The 22,794-nt window shown below is 39.6% G+C and overlaps 1 protein-coding gene across 1 annotated transcript in view; it reads right to left on the reverse strand.

Moving 5' to 3' along the window:
• Window positions 1-22,794, reverse strand: part of LOC150078559 (replication termination factor 2) — a 125,706-nt gene that overhangs the window by 91,177 nt on the left and 11,735 nt on the right. Inside the window, exon 2 of the mRNA XM_090385348.1 lies at window positions 5,167-5,261. Within this exon, the coding sequence (XP_090241474.1) occupies window positions 5,167-5,261 (95 nt within the window). The remainder of the gene's footprint in view (window positions 1-5,166; window positions 5,262-22,794) is intronic.

Genomic DNA, 22,794 nt, shown 5'->3' on the forward strand with positions numbered 1-22,794 from the left:
CAGATATTGACTGGAATTCGGGGGCTGGTCACTCACACACTAGCAAGGCTTTGGTGGATTTATTGGATGATTGTTTTCTACATCAGCATGTTCGGGAGGCAACTAGAGGGAGTAATACTCTTGATTAGATTATCAGTAGTGATTCTTCATGCATTAAGAATCTACAGATAAATGAACCACTAGGTGGCAGTGATCAGTGTTCTGAAGTGGGATTTACTCAAAGATGTAACTACCATTAGGGGTAAAGGGAAGGGGTATTGCTTTCGTAAAGGCGACTACGATGGACTGAGACAGTATTTAAATTCTATACAGTGGGATCAACTGATGATGTTATCAACAGCAAATACAAAATGGGAAGCATTCAAAGAACTTATCTTGGAAGCTACCAGGCTTTACATACCAACTAAGAAATATTGTTCAAGGTTTAGACCTAAATGGATGTCAGATGAACTAATGAGGCATAGGGCAGAGAAGAAAAATGCATGGGATACATACAAATTAACACGTGACACAGAAGCCTATGATAGATACAAGTTGATCTGTAACCAAGTTACAAAGGAGGTTAGGCAGGCGAAGGCAGATTACGAGAAATCCTTGGCAAAGGATGCGAAAAAAAAACAGCAAAAAGTTCTTTACTTACGTAAACTCTAGAAGGAAGGGGATGAATCAGATTGGTCCACTTGATATCGATGGGTCAACTGTTGATGATCCTGCTCAGGTAGCTAACAAACTAAATGAATATTTTGCATCGACATTCACACATGAGGAGTTATAGTTAGTTAAGTTATTTGGGTTTTAGGAGCATTAGCAACTAAGGCCATATTGCTCCGGGATATGCGGTGGTCATTTCCTGACCTTTCCACATCCTCCGTATTTGGTGGTGATGGGCTCGAACCCCGGTCTAATCAAGAAGCATGTGCTATGCACTGCTGCTCCTTCCCACCTGGCTACGGAGGCGCCAATGATAAGGAGTTATTCAGCGAGGGGAATGCCAGAGGTGTATTCAACTCTGGCAGTAAGCTAGAGAATCTTGTAATTACTGAGAGTAAAGTGGAGGAGAAATTGTTGAAGATAAACACAAGAAAGGCACCTGGGGTGGATGGAATCTATCCAGTTATATTAAAGGAGGCAGCAATGGAAGTAAGCAATAATTATGAGCGCTTCCTTGGACTCAGGGGAGGTACCCATGGACTGGAGATGTGCAAATGTGACCCCAATTCATAAAGGAGGATCAAAGGATGACACAAGTAATTATAGACCTTTTAGTTTAACTTCTGTTCCCGGAAAATTAATGGAGGCACTGGTTAAAGAAGCACTGCAGGATCATCTAGACAAGACTTCAGTTATAGATCAGACACAGCATGGTTTTGTTAAGGGGAAGTCTTGCCTGACTAATTTGATTGGATACTATGATGCAGTCACAAAAGAACTGGATGCAGGGAATAACTTTGATATTATATACTTGGATCTTAGAAAGGCTTTTGATACTGTTGCACATGGAAGACTGCTACACAAATTGGAGCACTATGACACTGGAGGCAAATTGCTGCTATGGATAAAGGGGTGGTTGAGGGGGAGAAGACAGAGAGTGGTAATCAAAGGACACTGCTCATCGTGGACTAATTTTATTAGTGGAGTCCCTTGGAGTTCAGTATTGGGTCCTTTATTGTTTTCTGTATTTATAAATGATATTGATGATGGTATATCAAGCTTAATGTCCAAGTTTGCAGACGATACAAAGGTTGGCAGGGTTGTCAAGGACACTACTGACACTATGCTGCTGCAACAGGATCTGGAAAGGTTGAGCAGATGGGCTGAGAGGTGGCAAATGAAGTTTAACATTGACAAATGTAAAGTACTACATATGGGAAACAGCAACCCCAGAGCAACGTATCAACTCTGTGGTACTACACTGACAGTGGTAGAAAATGAAAGGGACCTGGGGGTAATTGTGCAGGCAGATATGAAGTTCTCTGAGCAGTGCAGACGGGCTGCAAGAGTAGCTCATGGTGTATTGTCAATGATATATAGGAATTTTTCTAGCAGGAATAAGGAGGTGATTATTCCCTTGTATAAGGCAATGGTCAGGCCACACCTAGAGTACTGTACAGGCCTGGAGACCTCATTTCAAGAAGGATGTAGAGCTGCTGGAACGAGTACAGAGAAGGGCAACAAGATTAGTGAATGGAACAAAGGGTACTCTTACGAAGAAAGGCTTAAGTTTTGCGAATTACAGTGTCTGGAGACTAGGCACCAGCGAGGTGATCTGATAGAGGTGTACAAAGCCTTGAATGGTTTGAGCATGCTCAATGCTGATGGGATTCTTCCTCTTGCTCAGAATAATCACCTGAGAGGGCATAAATTCAAATTGAGGAAAGACAGATGTAGGATAGATGTGCAGAAATTTGCCTTTAGCCAGCGGGTGGTTGGTAGGTGGAACAGACTTCCATCCCTTGTCGTGGAAGTTGATAGCCTAAATAAGTTTAAGGCTCGGCTGGACAGGTATTTCGAAAGAACAGAGGGGTAAAGTGGAAGTGGTTATTTTTTATTTATTTATTTTACTTTAATTTTTTTTGGCTGATGCTGCATAAGCTTGCTTTCTTGCATCAAATGCCTCTACTAATGCTAATGTTCCAGCTTATAAATCAACCGCTCATGTGGGACTGAGTCAAAAGCTTTGCTGAAATCTAAATAAACAATGTCGAAGTTATTCCCTAAATCCAGCTCGTGAGTGACCCTTTCAAAATAGCAAACCAGATTTGTTAAACATTATTTTCCCTTTACAAAACCATGCTGAGTATCCTTGAGAATTTCAATTCGATCCAAATGATCCTGAATTCCACCCTTGATCATTGCCTCCATGATTTTCCCTACCACTGAAGTCAGACTGACAGGTCGATAATTTCCCACTTCACTCTTAGAGCCACCCTTATGTATTGGAGATTCATTGGCACTTTTCCAATCCAAGGGAATCTCCCCAGAGTCTAGTGATGCTCGCATAATTAGCCTCAATAGTTCTATAAAGCGTTTAGGGCATGAGCCCCAAGCTGTGGAAATGTCTAGACTATCTATACTAATACATCATACGCCATCAGGCATCTCTCATATTGTGGAGTTATACTTCATAACTGTTTTGCCATCACTGCATCACTTGGGTACCCACCCACCGAAAAAGGGCCAAATAGCCCTGAAACGGTGCCATCTGGGCGGTGGTATCCATCTGAGAATAAGTAACATTAGTCTTCTCCTCAGGTGAAGAATTACTTATTCGAAGTAGTGCAATATCATGGCAACTCGTTGTGAAGGTATTCACAATATGAGATAACTTAAAACGACGCCGCTTTGCTAATATTCTGTCCATTCAGATTTGGACATGTATTATTGATTCTTTCACACTATACTTATACATAATCCTTTTAGTTCTCAACTCTTGATTTCTACAGCATTAGCTCTATTTTCTAAAGGCCAGATGTGTGAACAATGAGTACTTAGGTGTCTTGAAATCAATTCTTTGTTTGGAAATTTTCTTAGTTATACGGAAACCATTTTCAACGTAATGACCAAGGGGAAATCAAAAAAATTCGCTATATGGAAGTTCGTTAAAAATAGGTCCGACTGTATTTGGAAAGCTACAGCTTAATATTCAGGTAGCCTTTACTATTGATATTTGGTGGGAACTAAGTAAGTTTTGTTGAGTAGCTTTCAAAAATTTTTAAAAAACCGTATCCGTTTTCAGCAGCCATTGTTCATTGTATCCTCAAATTTATTTGCCTGTGCTTTCAAAAGTCTCTCTCCCCCCATTCGAAATTGAATGAAGACATTCTCAGAACTGAATAGAGTCCATTTTAAATATCAATTGTAGTGCACCAATCTTTCCCGATCTGTTCATTTTACTCTTCTATTTAGCTGGTTCTGAGTGTGTCCTCTTGGTATAGGTGTGCTGTAATTTCATTAGAGCCAGTATTAGTTTGGCTCATATATAAATGAAGGCATAAGCTATTGATCTCTCACATCTTCCAATTACCTGCTAAGCTAGTCCTTCAATTTCTGATCATTTCAACTGCTGTCAGTATCTACAACAAATTGTAGGTACCGACAGACATACTGGAGCTTGTAAATCTCTAGACATCTTTGTGAAAAAAAAAAAAAAAAAAAAAAATGAAAGATTAAACATTCAATAAAAGTACAATCCTGCACCTTCATATAAAGTCATTCCATCTCCACCAAAAGTCTGTAGTAAAATGTATCCAGTGATAAAATGTTTGTGACAAACTGATAAAATATCAGTTTGTATGGTGCAAACTGATAATGTTGGGAAAGTTCTTTGTTATAGTAAGCTTCCAGAAAATGGTCTACCAAGAACCTTTTTCAAATTAGCATAAGAATTCAGACAGTAAGCTGAATGAATACTGCTAGTCAAACAAAACTGGGGTGCCAGGTTTGTTTGACCACAGAACTCAACAAGGAATAATTTTAAAGGGTAATTAACATAACACACAAAAAAAATATAGCTCATAAATTTGATTAACAGATGCCTGTTTTAAATACACAGTACACTATCTGCATTCAATTCAAGTGATCAAAAGTTAGTTGCCAAGGTGGGTTTATACCTGCATGAAGGATAACAATATTATCAATGATGTCAACCTGTTTTCCAATATCTTTTAACCAAATGCATCACCAAAAGTTAATCCCAGCATTTGTTTAAAACTTGAAAACATTGTGACATCTATTCAGAAGCATCCTCAAAGATGTGAACTAAATGCAGAGGTGCATAAGGTTTTGAATTATTTGTATGCCTGTGCTGAAATAAAATCCTACAAGCTTTACTAATGAAACAGTTGCATTTCATTCCTGACAAAATTGTGGGTGAAACAACCACCTTCATCTCATATGTGAATTCATATCACTGAAATTTATCAGTATTTTCAGCCTATTCAAATTAGAATGACCTCAAAATGAAAACAAAAATCCATTTTAATTTTAAAGTAGATTTATATTTTCTTTTAAGGTTATTCTATTTTCATTTTAAGCTAAGACAGAAATTTTAAATGTATGGTAAAGTGTTATCAATGTCTTCTCTGGAATGGACTTGACTAGTTCTGTAAAGTTTGTTATAAAATGCAAACATTTAATTCTAAGTAATTGTGTATATCTTCATCATACCTTCCCAATTCACATGAAACAATTGGAGATTTAAGTTCTTCTTGACTTAGTGCACAGTGTTTCCATTTAGCCACAGTTTCTGCATCTTTATTTATCTATATAAAAACAAATAACCTTAATTAAACTGAATCTTATATTTTTGAAAATTCAAAACTATTCAATATTTTATTTCACTTAAGAAAAAAAAAGTAACAATTAGCCAATTTTTTGGCAGTTCAAGCAGGCAAAAAAATCAGAAATAAACAAACAAAAAAAAAAAAAACTCAAAAACATCCTCAAAGATGTAATCATCTTTTCAAACTAAAAATAGTTAGAAACGATGCTGTTTCCAACTATTTTTAGTTTTTAGAGGTTTGCTGTGTACTAATATACTGCCTTTGCACAAACTTTTATGTTGTCAAATTCTCTCGCAGCCTGAGGCTTATGCCCTTAAAATTCTTTACACAAAAAACACTCAAATTCAAATTTTATATTGTACAAACTGATAAGTAATAAGATGCAACAATTATTGACTATATATCTGCAACAGAATTCAAGGTAATTTTCTGTGAGACTCTAATCAAGAAATACCAAGAATTTGTTTTAAATGATATTTAGTATCTAAGCAATATAAGAAACTAGCATTACCATTAGTAGGGGCATATGATGCAAGAAAGCAAGCTGATATACAGAATGGGTGGCCAGACGTCTCGTTTTTAACGGGATTGTTCCCTTTTTCAGCCACCGATCCCATTGTTCCAAGAAAATGTAAACAGGATGTCAAATGTCATTTTTTTAAAAAGGTATCCCATTTTTCTTTTATTTCTTCTGCACACAAGTCGAGAATATGAGAGCCAACTATTGTGTGTAGGCCGACACGATAGCCACGTGATGTAAACTCTGTAACATTATTTGAAGGGTCTAGTAATTAATTATAAATTCGATTTGTTGACAACAGATCGTGAGATGCCCAAGCAAAAGTTTCATGGACACTTTGAAACAAAAATTCCCTTTCCTAACTGAAAGTCAATGTCAATGGTAAAGTTTTATGCACTGTTAGTACAACTGAATTTTCTATTGAAAATGGTCGCTCAGATATTACACAGCACATGGCTAAAAAAAAAAAAAACACAAAGAACTAGATGCAGCAAAAAGTGCAAGCCGTAAACTAACCTCTTTCATAGAAAAACAACAAGATGTGAACGGAAAAGTCTTGATGAGTAGATGTGCAATCCACTGATCTAACCATTCATTTAGATCAGCGGAATGCACAGCTACCATCATACGAAACTCATTCTCAAAAAAGATTCACATGTGCAGGAACAAAATGTGAAAATAGTTGTGAATGTACTGGCTCCTTTTGCATTTCATGAGGTGATAAGTGGCTTACATGAGGCAAAATATGTATGTTACGGCAGACTCATCAAATCACTCAACTCTGAAGTTGGTCCCAGATTTGGTGAGGTATTTTATACCTACAAAAGTAATTCAAGTGAAATTGTTGGAATTCCAAAATCTTGTAGGAGAAACATCTGAGACATTAGTAGATCACACTAGCATCAGTAGAGGCACATCTGATTGCGGACAATAAAGTCCGCAAACTATGGGAAGTCTGCCGCGGCAGAACATTTCTGGGAGAAGCAACATCAAATCTCCCCGGAGGATGCTGTCATCACAGATCAGGCACAAGGGTTCTGAGACCGTAAATGGCTTGAGAGTTTACGTATTGGGGCAGCTAGAAATTCCATTAATAGAGGCAAGGGTGTACGTTTACATCCCCTCTTTGAAACCGTGGTTCTTGGGCGAGATGAACGGTTTCAGCTAGCGCACTCCCGAGCCATTTCTGGTTCCGGTGCATAAATGGGAAATTCCGGCCTTACTCCCGAAGAACCATGTGACGAGTGTCGTGGATCTGCTATTTAAGGATGTGCTGCACAGCAGAAATATGCTGTTGAGAAAGGAGATCGCTATCTCCGAAAGCTACAGTTGTTACGGTATTTTATTAACTGTTTTTATCATCATATTTTATATATTTTTTGTATTTTATTGTTAATTAAATCACATAGTTTTAGACTACTATTACTTTATTTTATACGCTCATATTTTATTTTATTGTAAATAAAGTGTTTTAGTTGAAGGATTGGAATTTGTTTATTTGAATCCCGCTGGTGTAAAGTTTAATTGTTCAATATTTCCATTTCACCCATCACTTCAAATGTTTGTCTAGTTCTGCCTAGAATTTATTTAAACTGTCAACTTCAACAAGAGATTGAAGTTTGTCCAAGCAATCAACCACCTGCTGGCTAAAGGCAAATTTATGCACATCTATTCTACAACTGTCTTTCCTCAATTTGAATTTGTCCCCTCAGGCTATTAATCTGGGCAAGTGGAAGAATCCCATCAGCATTGAGCTTGCTCAAACCATTCATGACCTTATAATCTCAATCAGATCACCTCGTAGGTGCCAACTCTTTAGGCATTACAATTTGCAGAACTTAAGCCTTTCTTTGTAAGAGCAACCGTTTGTTCCATTCACCAATCTCGTTGTCCTTCTCCATACTCATTCCAGCAGTTCTACATCCTTCCTAAAATTAGGTCTTCAGACCTGTATACGGTACTCAAGATGTGGCCTGACCATTGCCAACGGAATAATCACCTCCTTATCCCTGCTAGAAAAATTCCTGTATATCATTGACAAGACACCATGAGCTACTCTAGCAGAGTATCTGCACTGCTCAGAAAAGTTCATATCTGACTGCACAATTACACCGAGGTCTTTTTCATTCTCTACCACCCTGAGTGTAGTACCACACAGTTGATACATTACTTTGGGGTTAATTTACATTTGTCAATGTTAAACCTCACTTGCCACCTCTCAGCACATCTGCTCAACTTTTCTAGACTTGGTTTCAAATTTCTCCAGTGTTCATTTTTTTTTTTATGTGAACCCCAAACACGAGAGGTATTAGAACCTATAGTACTTAGTACCGTGCTTGGGTTTGAGGTTAAGAAGACGAAAGAAGATATTTGTTGACATTGGACTTGAACTTCTATAGATTGTAATTTTCAGGAAACACGTATGAAGGAAGGTTGTTCCAGAAAACAGCAGTTGAATGAATAAATAAAGAAGATGAAAAGTTGGTTCTGTGGGTTTGAAGTTGGACAGTAAATGGATGTTGGCTGGTGGCGGCACGTGTTCGGACTGTTTTGAAAGAGAGAGCAGGAATTATAGAAGCCAATTCAGAAGAACAGCGCCCATGGAAGTATCTGTAGAAGAGGCATGCAGCAGAAACAGTGCATTTATGAGAAAGCGAGTGGAGAGACTCTGTTAGAGATGAATCATTAATTAACCTAACTGCCCTCTTCTGAATGGAATCAAGAAGCCTGAGAGAGGTTTTGGGGGCACCACCCCAGATGTGGGAACAATATTCCATGAAAGGGCGGATTTGCGATTTATACAGAGTGAGAAGCTGTTTGGAAGAAAAGTAATGCCGAGAGCGAAAGAGAAAACCAAGTTTTTTAGATGCAGAGGAAGCAATATTTGTAATGTGCTTGTGCCAAGAGAGATTAGAAGTCAGGGTAATCCCCAAAAGACATATCATTTTGCCTAGAAATCGGAGTGTCACTAAAGATAAGCATAGGAGTAGAAGAATCCTTTTTACGAGATATAAGACAAGACTGAGTTTTAGAAGGGTTGAAATCAACTAAGTTGTCTTTGCCCCACTGGAGAATTACCTGAAGATCGGCATTTAAGGAATTGGCAGCAGATTTTCGAGAAGTTAAAGCTGATTCAGCAGGACAAGGTTTCTCAAAATGGAAAGTTGAATGCAATGTGCTATCATCCGCAAAACTATGGATAGGATTTCCAGTCAATGGAAGGTCATTGATATACAAGAGGAAAAGAGTGGGGGAAAGAACTGAACCTTGGGGGACACCGGCATTAGTGGAGAAGTTAGAAGACAGAGAGCCATCTACCATCACCCTCAGTGAGCGATCAGAGAGAAAACTGGATAACCAATTACTAAAAACAGTTGGCAAACCATAAGATGGAAGCTTGTTTAGAAGACCTTTATGCCAAACACGATCAAAAGCCTTTGAGATGTCAAGAGCAACTACTTGTGTTTCACCGAACCTTTCCATTGAATTAGTCCATAAATGGGTAACATAAGCCAGAATATCTCCAGTGGATCGACACTGACGGAATCCATACTGGTGATCGTTGATCGGATGGAAGGTTTCTAGGTAGTTTAAGAGCTGGCGGTTAATTGATTTCTCCATTACTTTAGAAAGAGTAGAAGTAATTGCAATGGGACGATAATTGGATGGGAGGGATTTGTCACCCTTTTTAGGAACTGGCTGGATATGAGCAAATTCCCAAGCAGAAGGAAAAACACCTTTGGAATAAGAAAGTGAAAAAAGGCGGCAAAGAATAGGAGTAAGTTCAGGAGCACAGGTTTTGAGAACAAGTGGAGAAATACCATCAGGACCTGGAGCTTTCTTAGCATCAAGATTCATCAAAATCCTTCTGATATCCTTTTGATGGAAGACCATGGGAGGCAATGAATGGAACGTGCTGGGAATGGTGGGAGGTGTTTTACCAAGATCATTAATACATGAGCTGGAAGAAAAATGGGATGCTAGAAGGTCAGCTTTATCCTTGGCTGAAGTGGAACAGAACCATCTGGTTTGGACAGAGGTGGGAGCAAAGATGGGCAAAAGTTGCGGCCAATAGCTTTGGCAAGAGACCAGAATGCTCGGCTACCATTAGGGCAACAAGCAAGTTTTCTACTCTTAGCCTGTTCAAACTCTAGTTTGGACTGATTAATAACTGCTTTACAACTGTTGCGAGCTTTGGTGTAGGCAGAAAATGAAACTGAAGAATTAGAAACAAGCCAATAATGATATGCACATTCTTCTCTTGAACAGCCTTAGCACATTTATTGGAAAACCAAGGTTTAGATAAAGGACGAGATTTTAAAGTGGAGTGTGGGATAAGGGATTCCATTCCTGCAAGAATAATTTCACTGACACGATCTGTGCAAATGTTGACATCAGAAGCAGTAATCCGACCAAGGAAAAGAAGAAAAGAAGTCTCGCAGGTCATCCCATTTTGCATTCTTGTAATGCCAAACAACACGTGGTTGGGAATAGCCATGAGATAAAGGTTCCATTGGAGAAGAGACAATCACCAAGTTGTGATCTGAAGTGCCTAAAGGACCTCTCACTTTGACCGTGTACTTAGAAGGGTTGTTTGTGAGAAAAAGATCAAGCGTATTGGCTGTATGATTAGGATTGTCCGGTATTCCTGTAGGTAAATGAACAATCTGTGCTAGGTCATTAGTAATTGCAAAAGCCTCAGCATCTTGACCTGCTGGGTCAGTGTGACTAGAAAACGGAAGCCAGCTGGAGTTGTGAACATTAAAATCACCAAGGAAAATTACTTCACTGTTAGGAAAGTTGGACTGAAGAAAGTCAAGTTGCAAGGAGAGGAAGTCAAAGAGCTCCAAGTGATTAGTGGAGTTGGGAGAACGGTAGAGACAACAGATGAATTTGACACAATGAGGTAGAGAGATTTTAAGCCAGAGAAGATCAAAGAGAGGAGATTCCAAATTGCCAAGTCTCTGACAGGGAATATCAGAACGGACATATGCACAAGTACCACCTTTGAGGCGAAAGGAATCATACAGCGAATAATTTGGGCATCTGAGATGAGCAGTAGATGAATCAACCGATAACTGAGATTCTGTCAGAAAAAGTACATGGGGTTTGGCAGACTGCAAGTGGAAATGGACATCGTTGAGATTAGAATTGAGACCACGTATATTTGTGAAATGAATTAGGAAGTCCTTGGGAGGTTTAGATCTTTTCGCAGATAAATTTGGAGAAATAAAAATTAACCAACAAAATAATAGCATTTTGTGGTGACAACTGCAACACTGACTTCAGTGGCACTGCAAAAAAATGCAAGAATAATATCTTTCATAAGTTAAACAAGAACATGAAATGAACATCTTCGGAGTAAAATGAGCTGCACATATCGTACATAATGCTTTGCAAACAAGTGCAGATATGTTGCCAATTAATGTGGAATAAGTTATTAATAAAGCGTGTCAACATTTTCATGTTTTTGCTATTAGAGTTGAAGCAGTGAAATCCTTCTGCAATTTTGTTGAAGTGGAATACAAGCAACTTTTAGGAAGTGTGAAGATGAGATTGGCTTTCCTTGCTACCTGCAGTGGAAAGAATGTCTGAAATGTTTGATGGTCTCAAGTCATATTTTCCATCACAAGATAAACACCCTCTTGAGTCATATTTTCTATCACAAGATAAAAGCCCTCTTGAGTCATATTTTCTATCACAAGATAAAAGCCCTCTTGAGTCATTTTCTATCACAAGATAAAATCCCTCTTGAGGGAACTTTTTTAATAATCCACAGCCCTTCTTTGGGTCAAGTTCATTTACAGCCAACTTAAAATGTATAATAACATTATCAAAATGATACTGTTGCACATGGCAGACTGCTACACAAATTGGAGCAGTGTGACATTGGAGGCAAATTGCTGCAATGGATAAAGGGGTGGTTGAGGGGGAGAAGACAGAGAGTGGTAATCAATGGACACTGCTCATCGTGGACTAATGTTATTAGTGGAGTCCCTCAGGGCTCAGTGTTGGGTCCATTATTGTTTTCTGTATTTATAAATGATATTGATGATGGTATATCAAGCATAATGTCCAAGTTTGCAGACGATACAAAGGTTGGCAGGGTTGTCAAGGACAATACTGACACTATGCTGCTGCAACAGGATCTGGAAAGGTTGAGCAGATGGGCTGAGAGGTGGCAAATGAAGTTTAACATTGACAAATGTAAAGTACTACACATGGGAAACAGCAACCCCAGAGCAACGTATCAACTCTGTGGTACTACACTGACAGTGGTAGAGAATGAAAGGGACTTGGGGGTGGTTGTGCAGGCAGATATGAAGTTCTCTGAGCAGTGCAGACGGGCTGCAAGAGTAGCTCATGGAGTATTGTCAATGATATACAGGAATTTTTCCAGCAGGGATAAGGAGGTGATTATCCCATTGTATAAGGCAATGGTCAGGCCACACCTAGAGTACTGTATACAGGTCTGGAGGCCTCATTTCAAGAAGGAGGATGTAGAGCTGCTGGAACGAGTACAGAGAAGGGCAACAAGATTAGTGAATGGAACAAAGGGGTGCTCTTACGAAGAAAGGCTTAAGTTTTGCAAATTACAGTGTCTGGAGACTAGGCACCAGCGAGGTGATCTGATAGAGGTGTATAAAGCCTTGAATGGTTTAAGCATGCTCAATGCTGATGGGATTCTTCCTCTAGCTCAGAAAAATCACCTGAGAGGGCATAAATTCAAATTGAGGAAAGGCAGATGTAGGATAGACGTGAGGAAATTTGCCTTTAGCCAGCGGGTGGTTGGTTGGTGGAACAGACTTCCATCCCTTGTGGTGGAGGTTGATAGCCTAAATAAGTTTAAGGCTCAGCTGGACAGGTATTTGGAACGAACAGAGGGGTGAAGTGGAAGTGAGTTTTTTTTTTTTTTTTTTTTGTTTTTGGCTGATGCTGCATAAGCTTGCTTTCTTGCATCAAATGCCTCTACTAATGCTAATGCTAAAAAGACTGAACGAGAGGACATTTGTGGCAGTAAAGTGGCACAAGAACTGACTGCCCTGTCAGAACAAATGCACAATAGAAAGGAGCAACATTTTTTTTTACATCTGCTGTTCTGGACCTTGTGATGGTGTCATCACATGTTGAATTTACTGAAGCTGTCAACAGTTTCTATGATACTTTCCTAGAGTACGTGGAAACCTGGGCCAAGACGTTTGCAGAGCTATGTGACTTTAAATGGATTTTGTTAAATATCTCTCCATCTTGGTGTGTTGTTCAACAGCGAGTCCAAAACATTAAAAATTGACACCAACATACTAAAAGTAATAGATGAAGATGAACTAGCCAATGAAGTGAATCATGCGAAGAATGTATGTGAATGCAAGACTGATCATTGGAAAAAATGTGGTGTTACGACTAGCAAGAGGTGGACTGAGACAATTCAGATAATTAAAAATGAAGACTCTTAATGTGTATTATGTTTTGGTAACATAATACACATTATGGGTTTTATGTTAGGAATACCAGGCACAAATGTATCATAAGAAAGGGAGTTTTCGTTAATTAATGCACTTTGGACTGAGGAAAGAAACTAGTTGATCGTTGAAACTGTAATATTAATAACAAAATTAATAATCTTCTTCATGATGTTCTTCATAAAGAACAGGCAATATTAATAACAAAAACACATTTCTTATGGACTTTTAAAATTTCATAAAGGAACAGAAATTCGGTCATCAAAAAAATATGACAAACATATTAGTAATGTATGTCCTTGGACCACCTTCTCAATAAAGATTTGTGCAATTTGACAATGTTAATATGAGACTAAGACAGCGATAAATATGTTAATTTTAATCAAGATACACAGTTATGGCTAGTTAGCATGAAACAAATACAAGAGGATAGTTTTAACTAGTATGACAGTCGATTCATGTAAACTCGCCACAAGTGTCCTGTTTTTTTTTGTTTTATAAATCAGGTTACCCTACATTGCACCCATTCACTCACTCCAAAAGTTTGTCCAGTATTTCCTTGAATTTATTTAAGCTATCAACTTCCACAACAACAGATGGAAGTTTGTTGCAGCAATCAACTACCCGCTAGCTAAAGGCAAATTTCCGCATATCTATTGGGCAACTATCTTTCCTCAATTTCAGTTTATGCCCCATCAGGTTTGTAATTTGAGCAAGAGGAAAAATCCCATCAGCATTGAGCCTGCTAAATCCATTCAAGGCCTTATACACACCTCAATCAGATCACCTGGAAAGATGCTGCAATTTACAGAAATTCAACAGTCTTTGCCCTTCTCTGTACTCACATTCTACGTCCTCCCTAAAATGAGGCCTCCAGACATGTAGCAATATTCAAGGTATGGTCTTACAATTGCTTTTATACAAAGGGATAATCACCTCCTTATCCCTGCTAGCAAAATTTCTGTATATCATTAACAAAACCTCCTACTGAAGTGCTGTGGAGTGTTTGCACTACTCTGAAAACTTCATATCTGACTGCACAATTTCCCTCAAGTCTTTTTCATTCTCTACTAACCTGAGTGTGTTACTGCTCAGTTGGCACATTACTCTGGAGTTACTGCTACCCATATGCAGTTGGTTGGTTATTTGGTTTTTAGGAGCATTAGCAAACTAAGGCTATATTGCTCTGGGAATATGCAGTGGTCATTCCCTGACCTTTCCACATCCTCTGTATTTGGTGGTGACGGGTTCGAACCCCGGTCTAATCAAGAAGCGTGTGCTACGCACTGCTGCTCCTTCCCACCTGGCTACGGAGGCGCCCCATATGCAGTGCTTTGCAATTGTCAACGTTAAACTTTAGCTACCACCTCTCAGCCCATCTGCCAAATATTTCTAGATCCTGTTGCAGCCACATACTGTCATTACTGTCATTAACAACACTGTCAACCTTTGTATCATCTGAAATCTTGGACATTAACCTGTTATACCTTCATTAATATCATTGATAAATTTATAAAACATCAATGGACCTCGTGGGACTCCACTAATAACATCCCTCCACAAAGAGTGGAGTGATGTTATTAGTCCATTGATTACCACTCTATCTTTCCCCATGGTGCCTCTGTAGCCAGGTGGGCAGGAGCGGCAGTGCGTAGCACACGCTTGATTAGACCGGGGTTTGAGCCCATGATCACCAAATACGGAGGATATGGAAAGGTCAGGGAATGACCACCGCATATCCCCGGGGCAATATGGCCTTAGTTGCTAATGCTCCTAATAAAAACAACAATCTTTTCCCACTCAACTGTCCCTTTATCCATAGCAGCAAATTGCCCTTAATGTCACAGCGCTCCAATTTGTAAAGGTGTTCTTCCATGTACAAGGGTATCAAAAACTTCCTTGAAATCAAAGTACAGTGGAACCTCTATATTCGTCAGTCCCTATATTTGTCACATTTTTTCAGCAAAAAATGCTCCGATATTCGTCCAAAAATCCAGTATTCGTCACAAAACGTCACCCACCACATGGTCATCCTAGCCTCATGCAATCACCCATGCAGACAGCCAGCCTCGTGCGCTAGCCCAGCAGTCTGCCTTGTGCGATCGTTCAGTGCGCATCACCTGTTATTTTCTCTTTGAAATTTTTTTTAATTTTGCAATTTTTTGCAGTTAATCTTTGTAAAAAGAAGTGACCATGGCCCCAAAAAAGTGTAGCGAAGAAAAACAACCAAAAAGGAAAGCTGTGAGAACCACAATTGAGTTGAAAAAGAAATCATTGCTAAGTTTTAAAGTGGAACACATATCCAACTTAGCGTTAGATTTAACATGCCGAGAACTATGGTAAGCAGCATAATTAAAAATAAAGAAGCAATTAAAGCAGCTGATGTGGCAAAAGGTGTAAAAATTCTTGCTGCTAAAAGATCACAAATGTATGAAAACATGGAAAATCTTTTATTAGCATGGATTACTGAAAAGCAAAGGGCTAGTGATAGTATTTCAGAATCTATCAGCAGCAAAAAAGCAAGGCAGTTATATGATGATCAACAGCAAAAGAACCCAGGAACCAGTGTTGATTTCATGGCAAGTAGAGGCAGGTTCAAAAAATTTAAAAGGCCAACAGGCATTCATAGTGTAGTTAGGCATGGAAAGGCTTCAAGCTTGAATGCAGAAGATGCTAAAAAGTTTGTTGAAGATTTCAAAGACTATGTAGACACTGAGGGATTATCCCTCAAGTTTTTAATTGTGATGAGACGGGCCTATTCTGGAAAAAAAATGCCTAGAAGAGCCTACATCACAAAAGAGGAAAAAGCATTGCCCGGACACAAACCAATGAAAGACGATTAACACTCTTGCTGTGTGGTAACGCTAATGGGGACTGCAAAATTAAACCATTGCTCATTTATCATTCAGAATTGGGAGACGCGGTGGCGGTGTAGCAATCTGTCAAAGGAGTTCACTACCCCTGATTAAGGCATACACTTATCCAGGAAGTGACATAGAAGCTGTTCTTGGAATCTACCGAATTGCTGGTTTGTCGATCTCTGTGTGTGCCGTGTATTTACCCCCACCAGTTTCTGAGGATTCTGTCCTTAATCTGACAGCATGGCTGTCATCCACAACCAATCATCGGCAAAAGCTCATCATCCTCGGAGACTTTAACCTTCCACTGCCAGCCACAAAGAAGCTCCTAGATACTCTGTCATCGAACATGTCGGATATGGGCATTGGTCTTATTCATGTTCCTCCCTCACACGGCGATGCCACCCTGCAGCGCATCTTCTCAAACTGTTTAGTAAAGGAAACCCTGACCATAACTGAGAACTTCCTCCCGTCCGATCATGTTCCGATTGCTGCGATGATATCTATGCAGGCACCTAAGGATGACCGTAGAAAAGTACAAACTACAAACACTGTCAGGAGAATATACAATCCTAAATACATCAACATTGGAAAAGTTACTACCCTTTTCCAACTTTACCCATGGAACATACTGGCTGAGCTTAACATAAATGAGGCTGCCTACTGGCTTTCGAGATGGATGGAATTCATTACAAGGTCTGCAATGTCCAAAACTTGCATCCTAAGTCCCCACTCAAAGCCATGGTGGAATGACTTCCTGACCAAGGCCTTTAGGGAAAAACAGGCAGCCCATGCCTCTTACAAGAAGTCGCCTTCACAAGAGTCATACACCAAATTTTCCAAAGCAAGGATGGATTTCCAGAAGAGGAAACAATTTTCTATTGACAATTTCATGAATGGCCGGCTATCCAGGGGAAAACGTGTGTGGTCCACTAGTCATACTTGCACCCCTCTATCTTTTGATGTCCAGGAATGGTGTGAGCATGTGCTCCGTATTAAGCGAGATCACCGTGAGTCCGAAGCATATCCTTGGAACGAAGCGTTTAACATTTCTTCACCTACTAGTAATACAGAAATTTCCGAAGAACAACTAATAAAAATAATAAATTCTCTACCTGACAAGTCCACCATAGGAATTGACGCAATACCTCTTTTTAGTCTAAAAATTGCTTCTTATTTCATCAGCAAAGAGCTCACTCAACTCTACAACAAAGTTCTCAAATTTGCACAGGTACCTTCAAGCTGGTTATCATACAGAGTCGTGGCAGTTCCGAAAAAGCCTCATGCGAAAAGACCGGCTGACTTCAGGCCAATATCAATTGCCTCTCCCTTCCTGAAATGCCTCGAGAAGTGCATCTATAATGATGTAACACTCGCAATCTTTGCGCATAGGCCAGAACATACCCATTATGCCATGCCTAATAGATCTACCGTAACCTGCTTACAGTCATTATCACAGAAAATACTTCAGGCCTGGAATGACAACGAAGATCTTCACACCATTTTTCTGGACATGAAAGCTGCTTTCGACTCAGTCCAGATAACACCCCTTCTTGCCTTACTTGAAAGATTCTACGGGATATCCGGAAATATGCTCGAGATCCTCAATAATTTGCTATCTAGGAGAATGCTTCACTTCAAAGGTGATGGCATTACAGTCACTAAAAGCGTCGAAGTCGGGATCCCACAAGGTGGTTGTCTCTCAGCCTTGTTATTTGCAGCAATATTCGTTCCACTAATGGATCAAATTCCAGCCTTCCTATCGTATGCTGATGATATTGTTTGCTACTTGCCATGCAAACGCCATGTTGGTGATGCACAAGAAAGACAAACCGCCTCTGAATCTGTAAACAGCTACCTAAATACATTCTATAAGTATGCTAAATTTTTTGGCCTGTCAGTCAATCCAGAGAAGTCAAACTATCTCATCTTTACGCCAAGTCGAATGACTTCTATTGATACTGCATCTTCTCTACTTCCGGAATTGGCAGGAAAGGTCCTGACTCCCACAGACAGCGTCAAATTCCTAGGAGTAATCCTTGATGCCAACCTCACCTATAAAAAACAAATCCAAGCTCAGTATTCCAAAGCCCTGAGAGCATTCTGGGGAATGAAAATTGATCTGTGCAAAACGCACAATAAGCAAATAATCAAGAAATACCTCGCAACTTACTTCTGTAGTGTACTTTCCTATGCCGTGGAAGTTTGGTCGGCGGCACCACCCACCAGCCTCAGGAAACTATGGGGCCTCGAATTCTGGGTGCTGAAGTGGGCCAACTTGTGGTCGCACCAGATCTACACAACATCTAAATCTACTCTCTGCTGCAACCTGCAATATACGCCCATAATCCACAGAGCCCATGTGCTAAAAATAAAGTCATTCCTTCATCTGTGCTCAGCTAAGCAGGATCACATCAACATCTGGAACACGGTTGGTTGGCGTTTGCCAGGCAGACATCTCCGTAGTACTCCCTCCCTGTGCTCAAGGCTCCAGCGGTTACAGAATTTCAGGAGATACTTCCCTAATGTGACTCTGGACACTCTCAACTCGCTGAACATCGACATCGACCTGTGGACTATAGACAAGGCATATCGCGATGGCATCTTGGCCCATCTTGCTGTTTGTAAAGGACATTTGTGTAAGTGCCGATCTTAGCTAGCCGATGTCATTTCATGTTCTGCTCAACTTGTAGTCCGTTTTCGCTGTAATTACTACTTCATTCATTTTACATTCTGATTATCATCTTTGCTTTGATCTATTAATTATTATATAGTTATTATTATTATTATTATCATTATATATACATATATATATATATATATATATATATATATATATTTTTTTTTTTTTTTTTTTATATAAAACAAAATCACTTGTATAAACAACAAATTGTAAGATTCCTCTGGATTTCTGTGTACGGAATCATTATTGTATAAAAATTTATGTTAATAAAGAATCTTATTATTATTATTAGAAAATCGAAGAGTTTTTAAGAAGAACAATATCATAAAAAGTAAACTAAATGTTGTTGTTATTTGGTTTGAAACCGGCCATATTACTCCAGGGATATGCGGTAGTCATTCCATGACCTTTCTGCATCCTCCGTATTTGGTGGTGACGGGCTCGAACCCTGGTCTAATCAAGAAGCGTGTGCTATGCACTGCTGCTCCTTCCCACCTGGCTACGGAGGCACCCTAAACTAAATGTGGAGGGCTAACAGTAAGGCTTGGGTAACAAGACAGTTTTTCCCGGAGTGGATTCACAAAGTGTTTGCCCCAAGTGTGAAAGCGTATCTAGAAAGTTATAATTTACCTGTAAAGGCCTTCTTGGTTTTGGACAATGTTCCTGCTCACCCCTGGCTTAGATGATTTGGCAAGGGAATACAGCTTTCTTCACATTAAATATCTACCACCAAACACAACTCCTCTAATCCAACCAATGGATCAACGGGTCATTGCCTTTTTTAAAAACTTTATACAAAGGCTTGTTTCAAAGGTGTTTTGAAGACATTGGAGACAGAAATTACATTGAGAGAATTTTCGAAAAATCACTTCAATATCCTCCACTGTTTGAGGATAACTGATAAGACATGGGGGAAAGAGTCTTCCAAGACAATGAACTTGGCCTGGAGGAAATTGTGGCCAGAGTGTGTGTGTCATAAAGAGACTTAAGGTTTTGGGTCAGATCCTGTTGTTGATGAAATTGTGTCTCTGGGCAGGTCCATGTGATTGGAGGTTGATAGTGAGGATGTAGAGGAATTGGTGTAGGACCATAGAAGGGAGCTCACCACAGAAGAACTGTTGGACCTTCATAAAGAACAGGAAGCTGAAGCAGTGGAGGAAATTTCATCAGAGGAGGTCAAGTAAATGCAGCATCCCAACTGCTGACATTAAGGAAATGCTGTCCAATTGGGCCAAAACGCAGAGTATGGTCAAGAAGTTGCACTCAAACGTTGCCGTAGTTAATCAAAATATAAATTCATTCAATGATAATGTGATTGGCTACATTCAGAAAATTTTAAAAAACAGACAACATTGGACAAATTCTTTGCTAAATCGAGTGCTAGTGAATCTTCGGGAAAGGGACAAAAAAGACATCAATCACAAAATTTGGAGTTAGAGTATCTGATGTTTTAATGGAAGGGACTCCGCTTCTAAACAATACATATTTCCTTTCCTCCTCTACAGCTTCTGCCATCATCTCTCCTCAGTAAAGATAAAGTTCTGGTTAAATTTTTATTTATTTATGTATCAGATTCAGGGCTGGGAATGGATTATTCCAATTTTAGTTAATTCCTTTGGAAAAAATTTGATTCTATATTCGTCCGATTCAGTATTCATCTGTCCCTCAGGAATGGATTAATCATGAATACAGAGGTTCCACTGTATATGATATCAAAATTATATTTTGCATCCAGTTCTTTTGTGACCACATCACATTATGCAATCAAATTGGTCAGAGAACCCTTCCCCTTAATAAACCAATGCTGCATCTGAACTATAACTGCAGTCTTGTCTAGATGATCCTGCAACACTCCTTTAACCATTGATTGCATTATTTTCCCCAGAGCAGATGTTAAGTTAACAGGTCTATAATTACTCATGTCACCCTTTGAATTGGGGATACATTTGCACATCTCCAGTATGTGGGGACCTCCCCTGAGTCCAAGGATTCTGTCACTAAGGGTTTGCTTCTTTTGCTCCTTCGTTTAATCACATCCACCCCATTTGCCTTCCTTATGTTTAAGTTCAATAACTTCTCCTCCACTTTACTCTTAGTTTGGTCTTTGAGGTTGTCACAGACATTCTCTCAGATATGCCAGACAAGCTGTACTTGCTACCTGGGAGTCTAAAACACTGATGGAACTGATATTCAGGTGACATTCAATTCAAGTAGACCCAATTTCAGCAAAGTCCAGAGGGTCTGTGACAGCCAAATCCTCTGCTTGCACCTTTATGTTGGTGGGACTGTTAGTAATCCTGGGTATAACCTCCATGCACAAGCACTCTGTGGGTGACCACCCAGGTATGAACCAACGTAAGCAGGGGTCGAGATGTGGTGCCTAGACCACATGGAGGAATGCCGCCCCCTCTGTGTTACCAGGCATACTAGGTGGTAGATGACTCTCATCAACTTGTGCAATACCACCACTTTGCTTATTGGAGGCTTGAAGTGGTGGAACCCATGTTTAGTCTCCAGAGCTAAGTTCCGGTCAACTCTTGCCCATCTCTTCCATCATGCAGTATGACTGATGACTTTTGGGGTTATGATGAACATCATGATGAGATCCAATCTTCCTTACATTTCGAGGCTACAGCTCTAAAACGGTGTTCACAGGCCGACCACCAGTTAGTACACCAGAGCGAACCTATTGGTAAGACCCTCCTAAAGAGCGAACTTCTTTAGGAGGCTTCCAGATCAGCTAGTGTATAATCTTGCTACCTCTACTCTGCCAGATAGTGACTGGAGGGACTCTGAGTAGTGTGTATGCGGGGGGCATTGTCGAGGGCACATTATGTCAAGGATCTGGGTATATTCTTACTATGTGTACTCTATATCCAAAAATTTCATTATTTCATACAGCATGTAACCAACACTTTTTCTTACTACTGAATATACCATGAATTGTCAAACTAACAGAGTAAGCTTATCTGCAAAAAGATCTAAACCTCCCAAACACATCCTAGTTCATTTCACAAATATATGTGGTCTCAATTCTAATTTGAACGATGTCCATTTCCCCTTGCAGTCTGCCAAACCCCCATGTACTTTTCCTGACAGAATCTCAGTTATCGGTTGATTCAACTACTGTTCATCTCAGTTGCCCAAATTATTTGCTGTATCATTCCTTTCGCCTCAAAGGTGGTACTTGTGCATATGTCCATTCCGTATATTCCCTATTACGGAGATTCCAAATTACAACTTGGTAATTTGGAATCTCCTCTGTCTTAAAACTCTCTACCTCACTGTGTCAAATTCAACTGTTGTCTCTACCATTCTCCCAACTCCACTAATCACTTGGAGCTCTTTGACTTTCTCTCTTTGCAACTTGACTTTCTCCAGTCCAACTTTCCTAACAGTGAGGTAATTTTCCTTGCTGGTTTTTTTAATGTTCACAACTCCTGCTGGCTTTCGTTTTCTAGTCACACCGACCCCGCTGGTCGAGATGCTGAGGCTTTTGCAATTTCTAATGACCTTGCACAGACTGTTCATTTTCCTACAAGAATACCGGACAATCTTAACCATACAGCCAACACGCTTGATTGTTTTCTCACAAACAACCCTTCTAAGTACACAGTCGAAGTGAGTGGTCTTTAGGTACCTCAGATCACAACTTGGTGATTGTCTCTTCTCCAATGGAGCCTTTATCTCATGGCTATTCCCAACCTCGTGTTGTTTGGCATTACAAGAATGCAAAATGGGATGATCTGCGAGATTTCTTTTCTACTTTTCATTGGTCAGATTACTGTTTCAAAACTTCTGATGCCAATGTTTGCTCAGATTGTGTCAGTGAAATTATTCTTGTAGAAATGGAATCCTTTAATCCACACGACACTTTAAAAACTTGTCCCTTATCTAAACCTTGGTTTTCCAATAAATGTGCTAAGGCTGTTCAAGAGAAGAACATTGCATATCGTAATTGGCTGTTTCCAATTCTTCAGTTTCGTTTTCT

Source organism: Mastigoproctus giganteus, chromosome 11 (assembly GCF_048544385.1).
Source record: "Mastigoproctus giganteus isolate SK-2022 chromosome 11, ASM4854438v1, whole genome shotgun sequence".
Taxonomy (NCBI): Eukaryota; Metazoa; Arthropoda; class Arachnida; order Uropygi; family Thelyphonidae; genus Mastigoproctus; species Mastigoproctus giganteus.